Source organism: Chanodichthys erythropterus, chromosome 20 (genome assembly GCF_024489055.1).
Source record: "Chanodichthys erythropterus isolate Z2021 chromosome 20, ASM2448905v1, whole genome shotgun sequence".
NCBI lineage: Eukaryota > Metazoa > Chordata > Actinopteri > Cypriniformes > Xenocyprididae > Chanodichthys > Chanodichthys erythropterus.
In genome coordinates this window covers 4,689,219-4,696,628 of record NC_090240.1, presented here as the reverse complement: position 1 = coordinate 4,696,628, position 7,410 = coordinate 4,689,219, and the positions used below count along the sequence as shown (strand labels likewise).

At 38.4% G+C, this 7,410-nt stretch overlaps 1 protein-coding gene across 2 annotated transcripts in view; it reads right to left on the bottom strand.

Annotated features, from left to right (window-relative positions):
• The window catches only part of ap4b1 (adaptor related protein complex 4 subunit beta 1), a 29,365-nt gene that overhangs the window by 2,476 nt on the left and 19,479 nt on the right, over positions 1–7,410 (bottom strand). For both annotated transcript variants that reach the window (XM_067371889.1, XM_067371890.1), the window contains exons 9-10: positions 5,352–5,559; positions 2,877–3,146 (exon numbers count right to left, since the gene is read on the bottom strand). In XM_067371889.1, coding sequence (XP_067227990.1) covers positions 2,877–3,146; positions 5,352–5,559 — 478 coding nt within the window. The remainder of the gene's footprint in view (positions 1–2,876; positions 3,147–5,351; positions 5,560–7,410) is intronic.

Below are 7,410 nucleotides of genomic sequence, written 5' to 3'. Positions count from 1 at the left end.
GAAGGGTCAATTTACAACATGCAAGTAAGCAGATGAATTTGTTCTTAATCTCATTGTGATGTTAGTGAATTTGGAATATTCTAAATGAGCAGCCGCATGCACAAGGATAACCATTTGCATAAAACAAATGATTATCTCGCCAGACCCTTGAGCAATGCTAAGCGTGTTATTCTCAAAACCTGTTCAAACACAATAAACACCTTTTATACAGATTCAGGATTACAGACCTGATAAACCAGCTGTACACCTTAATCTGCATTATTCAGGGAAACCTAACAGCTGAAGCTATAAAGCTTTTCTAACTCTTTTACTGTATATGACAAAATATATTTAAGTTAATAAAATTGTATTATTTATAAATGTTATAATATAATATAAAATAATATAATTATAGTCATGTTAAGATGAAATACAGCCTTATAAGGCAGCACAGAGAATGTGGTTTTTGTACATTTGTGGTTTCAGTTGTGTAGGGGATTGCCCCACTTTATGCCAGTCCTTTAATGGTCTTAACCACTTCAGCACTCTGATCAGGGAGTAGGAGTCATCATATCTTTTCCACCTTTTATTTGTGTGCAGGGTTTTACCATATACACATACTGATTATGCAGTGGAGGTAGTTTCCGTAGTAAATAAATAAACAGTAGTAAATAACTGAATATCAAACATAAATATCTACATACTGTTGTATAAAACAGCAAACTATAAATTAAACAATATAAACAACCCTCTTAAAGTGCAATTAGCAGAATAAGAAACAAAGGAGTAAACAGAATATAAAACAGCAGATAAACAACTTAAGGTACATTATACAGCGTTGGGGCATGCTCCTAATGAGATGATGGATGGTGTCCTGGGGTATTTCCTCCCAGATCTGGACCAGGGCATCACTGAGCTCCTGGACAGTCTGAGGTGCAACCTGGCTTTGTCGAATGGACAGAAATATAATGTCCCAGAGGTGTTCTATTGGATTTAAGTCAGGCGAGCGTGGGGCCACTCAATGGTATCAATTAAGGGGTGTCGCAATATACCGGTATTGACGATAACCGTGATATTCAAAGCATGAAATATCGATATCGTGTTAATTTAGGGTGTGACAATATACCGGTATTGACGATAACCAAAATATTTAAAATGAGTAGGACGCTTATGATATCATTAATGTAAATACTCGAGCACCAGTACCTGGTTGAGCTCTCAGGTGGCAGAATTGCACCTTAACGCTGACACCTGTCAAACAAGAAGACGCAGCGCGCGCAGCTATTCCGAGGAGAGTGAGAGGCTCTGTCCACACACGAGAAAACTAAAGTAAACTCGACAGAATGGGAGTTTTTTGGACAGCCCAATCTGCAGGATTTGCCTAGCTACAGTCAGCGTGAAGGGTGGAAACACCACCTACCTTTTTACCTTATCTCCCTGCGGATTACGCCATTTTACAGAGAGTAAGTTGTGATTATTTTACTAGTCATGGAATGGGAAATGTTATATTTACCTGTTAACAGCGATTTTCTATGTTCATATATTTAATTTCTGAAAAGCACAATTTGCTCCGATTGATTGGCTGGACCGGTGTGTTTTGATTAGTCAAGCGCTTTCAGCATGTTTGGGAAATGTCACATCCCTTACCACCACAAGATTCAAGAGATGGTCCTCACTGCAGAACATGAGATAAACATCTAGATCCAACTCCTCCCACTTTACATAAACCCTAAACCTACCCATCTCTGCCCCCTGGATCTGTATCCAACTCCTCCCCCTTTACATATCCCTTAACCTACCCGTCTCTGCCCCCTGGATCTCATGTGTTCTGCAGTGAGTGGCTACTGAGATTCAACACACCACTAACTCAACCAGGCCCTGGCCCTTTATTCCGCATATGCCTTGGCGGTAATTATTTAAATGAGGAATATTGTGATGTGTTCGTTTCTGGTAGAAAACTCAAGACTACAATTGAGGGCTTTCAGGGAGTTCAGAAACAGTGCACACTGATATAAAGAATAACTTTGTAACTTTGCAAACTTTTTTCTTGCTCAAACAGCAACATTACACACTAAAGTAAGTTAAACATGTAAAAAAAAAAAAAAAAACATGTCCTCTTTAAAAATAAACATATTTAAAGGGGTCATATAATGCCACTTTTACAAGATATAAAATAAATCTGATGTCCCAAGAGTGTGTATTAAGTTTTAGCTCAAAATACCCCACAGATCATTTTTTATAGCATGTTAAATTTGTCACTTTCTGAGGGTGAGCAAAAATGCATTTTTGTGTGTGTTCCTTTAAATGCAAATAAGCTGCTGCTCCAATGAAGAAGGTGGAGTTTTAAGAGCTGGTGTTAGCAGCACCGATTACCTCATGCAGACTCACTGAAAATGTTAGAAATTGTTCAGCCTTTTATGTTCAAATCGGATTTGGACAATGATGGAGAGACTCAAGAGGAAGTGACAACATGTAGAATACAACAGGACATTTCTGAATGGTTAGTTGATGAATTGGAGTTAACTATCTTAAAGTTATTGATTAGCATATTCTGTCATGATAATCTATAAGTCATATACATGTAACTAACCAGGGAAGAAGCTTGTTGTAGTCCTTACCAGTTGTTTGTTGTAGTAAAAAGTGATTTCTTTAAGAAAATCTCCCTTTGCATTCAACTTTGAGCGTCGTAACTTTGCAGATGTTGTTTATGCTTTAACAGCAACATTACACACTAACTAAAGTTAAAAAAGTGAAATCATAATCAACCACCCCTTTAAAATTATTATAATTGAAATGGAGCAATTCCATGATGGGTCCACGCACCATCGGTGCTCAGGCCCTTATTATTAATTAATAAAACATAATACAGAAATCATAAAAAAATATGTCTGCTTTACCTGGCAACAGCTCATTTTCTGCACTGCCGGATGGCTCAGAGGCTGATATGACAGCAGTTTGAAGGCATAAATCCCATCCAGACAACGGACCCAGTGTGTTGAAGGTAGAGGCCCACAGACTGATGGGCTCCTCTTGCCGACCGGTGAGTACGCTCATGGACGGATCAGATTTGGGTCCGGTTACAACTTTCCTTGTCTCTTCAACTCCACGCTGAAGAAGTCTGTAGTACAGCAAAGCCCGGTCACGCACACACATGTTGCTCTCTTCTTCTGGGAATGGAATAAAAATATTGTAAGTGAATCACAGAGGCAAGAGGCTCTTGAATAAATGTTTCAAAAGAAATAAAAATATAGTGTTTGTCAGGATTAATCAGACAGACTTAAAACATATACAAGAACAAGAAGAGAGAAAGAAAGGGCTGTGACATTTTTGAAAGAAAGTAATATGCATTAAATTGATCAAAAGTGACAGCAAAGACATTTATAATGTTACAAAAGATTTCAATATTAAATAAATGCTGTTCTTTTGAAATTCCTGAAATCATCAGGCTTTCCACAAAAATATGAAGCAGCACAACTGGTTTTAACATTGATAATAAAAAATGTTTCTTGAGCATCAAATCATCATATTACAATGATTTCTGAAGGATCATGTGACACTGAAGACTGGAGTAATGATGCTGAAAATTCAGCTTTGATCACAGGAATAAATTACATTTTACAATATATTACAATAGAAAACAGTTATTTTAAATTGTAATAATATGTTATTTTAAATTGTAATAGTATGTCACAATATTACTGTTTTTACTATATTTTTGATTAAATAAATGCAAGTTTGATGAATATATAAAGTATATATATATGTGCCACATGTCCTATTCTGCTTGACAGGAGCATACAAATCTGTGAACTAGAGCAGTTAAAATTTGGTGCTTTGAGTACAATTCTCTCATACTGATCACTGGATGTTCAACGTGGCACCTCATGGAAAGAACTCTCTGAGGATTTGAGAATTACAATTGTTGCTCTCCACAAAGATGGCATAAGCCAGTGGTTCCCAACCACATTCCTGGAAGCCCACCAAGACTGCACATTTTGCATGTCTCCTTTGTCTGACACACCTATTTTAGATCTTTGAGTCACTACTAATGAGTTGATAACCTTAATCAGGTGTGTTTGATTGAGGAGACATGCAAAATGCATTGGTGGGTCTCCAGGAATGTGGTTGGGAACACGGGCCTAGGCTACAAGAAGATCAGTAACACCATGAAACTGAGTTACAGGACAGTGGCCAGGGAGAGAGAGAGGTTTTCCAAGACGGATTCCACTCGGAACAGGCCAAAGAAGTTGAATCAAAGAAGTTGAGACCTTGTGCTGTACGTCAGGTGCAGAAGCTAGCTTCAAAAAACAGATGCATGAGTGCTGCCAGCATTGCTTTAGAGGTTGCACAAGCGGAAGGTCAGCTTGTCAGTGCTCAGACCATACGCCGCACACTGCAACAAGTCGGTTTGCATGGCTGTAGTCCCAAAAGGAAGGCTATTCTGAAGTTGGCTCACAAGAAAGCCCGCAAACAGTTTGCTGAAGACAACCTGTCCAAGAGCATGAATTACTGGAACCATGTCCTGTGGTCTGATGAGACCAAGATAAACTTGTTTGGCTTAGATGGTGTCCAGCATGTGAGGTGTGAATGAACAAATGATGGCGTCAATGGAAAGACTAATTGAAAAGTAAGTAAATAGATCACCCAGTTAGATATCACTGCTTTATGTCACGTCAAAATCAAACTGGAAATGGACTGAAAGCATGATGACTGCAGGGTTTTCAATTAGCTTGGTGAAATTAAAAATACATCTTCGTGTCTGTGACAGACAGTGTTTACGGAGCATGAATGATGATCCAAAATTGCCTAAGTTGACTATTAAAAAGAAAAACATCAATATACACAAATAAAATATGTTGTTTAAATTGTTACAGCCTTTAGTTATTATTTTGGAATGAATGTAGAAATGCTTAAAACACTTACTTGATGAGCTTGACTTGGTTTTGATAAATAGAACATTACATTGTTAATGTAAAATTACAAAATAGAATTGTATTTGGTTTCTTTTTTGATGTAATGTAATGTTCATTTAACAAGGAAGATGTGTCATCGTTAAGAGTAATGCACATGAATTTACGTTTGATTCTTAAAAAATTTAAAAATGTGCCTCTTCATTTCAGAACACCACTGCATGCCACTGATATATATATATATATATATCAGTGAGAGAGAGATGAGAGAGAGAGAGAGAGAGAGAGAGAGAGAGAGAGAGAGAGAGAGAGATGAGAGAGAGAGAGAGAGCGAGAGAGAGAGAGAGAGATTATATTATTTGTACAGTCAAATTTTTTTTCTGTTCTGTTGGAGGAACACAACTAGTTTGGTCCAATGGTGCATCTATTTGACAACATTATCTGTAAACCTGCTTTACACACCAATACAGTAATGTAAAAGACGGCCCAGCATGTCTTGTGTCTCAGCAGGACGGCACAGGAACATCTTCACTGAGGCGCTCAGCAGCTCCATCTTCACCGCCGAGGAAAGCTCTGTCTTTAGCCCATCTATGTAACCCTCCATAACATAGGGGGCACTACTGATCTGCTCACCATGTTCTCCCAGAAGCCATAACAGAGCCTGCTTTCCCTGTGATAAACAAATAAAAGGATTTTATCTTCTCTGGTAGTTCAGACATATATTTGAAATTAAAACTCTATTAAAAAATTATATTTAAGGATGTTTAGATCAGCTGTTAAAGTCACCATGAAATCAATTGGACAATTCTTATTTTTATGGAATATTTCAGTATGTTTTATAAATTATTTATCTTTGCACATCATTAAAGATTATGATGGCACATGAATTAAAAAATGTATATAAATTTCCCTTCCCTTTCCTCTTGTAGCAAAATCTCTTCTCTTCTTTGATGACGTGTTTACTGGTGCAAGTGAGCAAAACCTGTCAATTACATGAGATTGACCAATAGAAGGACAGGGGATAATATAAATTTGTACACCAACTCGGAAGTTAGGATCACACTGGTTCCCTCGGCATCCCTCTATAGCAAACCACAACCATCCAATCAATTCCCCATGGACAAAATCAAGTCCCACTCTACATTTGTTCTTGTTCAAGAAGCTGTTTCCCTCGGATATACGTCACAACAGGGAAGAAAAGACTATCACAACTTCTGTTTCATGCAATACAAAATGAATATTCAGAAGACTGCATGATAGGCTGCGTTGTGTTTGTTGGTCTTTAAAGGTGGTGATCTGGGAAATGCTAACGTTAGCCTGCTAGCATTTAAAGCATTGGAGCTTTGTTTTGAATCTATTTATTATCATTACTTGTCTATTTTATCATCACCATAATATCTGATATTGCCTATCACATTAATCTGACGTCGCTAGCGTTTAATCTTTTAAACCAAATCGCTATCACAGCGTGTTAGCATTTCGCTAGCTTGTTAGCTTGTCATCCGGGCAACGTACCGTCCTTTTCTCTCGCACACATCCTTTTCTACGACTCGAGTCCATCAAACAACTGTGGTAAGTTGGATCACTCTACAAACGTGAGTCATGTCATCCTCTCGTTTTGTTGTTACTTGCACTGCCTGTCACATGCATAGTATAGCTCCCTCTGTCAGCGGTGAGATTTACACGTGATGAATGCAGGGAGATAGTCAGGCTGACAGAAAGAATCTCAGAATTAGAGACACGCATCCAAACTTTAATTGAGGATAGCAAGAATGCAAGGGCTTTAGATACTATTTTGGATGCAACTAGCTTAGTGAACTCTGTACATTGTTCGGTTCCAGCTGAAGAGCCCATGCAGCAGGGCAATTGGGTGACTGTAAGGCGGCCTAGTCACGAAAAACACAGCTGTTCCATTCCAATTAGAACATCAAACAGGTTCTCACCACTCAGTGATGCAACCACTGAGAATCCTGTTGAAAGTGCCCTAGTTATTGCCGATTCTATTACACAGAACGTGGAAATAGAGACACCAGCCTCCATAGTTTGCCGGGAGCCAGAGCACCTGACATCAAAGCAAATTTAAAAGTGCTGGCTAATGCTAATCGTAAAGAGATTATTATTCACGTCGGCAGTCATCATCACTCAGTGGCTGACTGTCTAAGTGGTGTCCGCTGAATAATATAGGTTTCATAGACAATTGGAAAAGTTCTTGGGGCAGACCTGACCTGTTGAAAGGAGATGGTATCCATCCCTCCTGGGATGGTGCTGCTCTTCTCTCTAGTAATATGGCACATAGTCTTAGAGCTGAAACATGACAAACTGGGGCTCAGGTCAGGAAGCAGACACACTGGCTAAACCGACCGTCTGCTAGCTGTCTAACGTGACAGAAGTCAGATAATTCCCAACACACTGAAACTCTTTCACCTAGATATTATCACATAGAGACTTTTTCTGTACCCCAAATTAGTAAATACAAAAAACTTCCAAACCCATTTAAGGGTAAAAATTTAATTAATGTTCA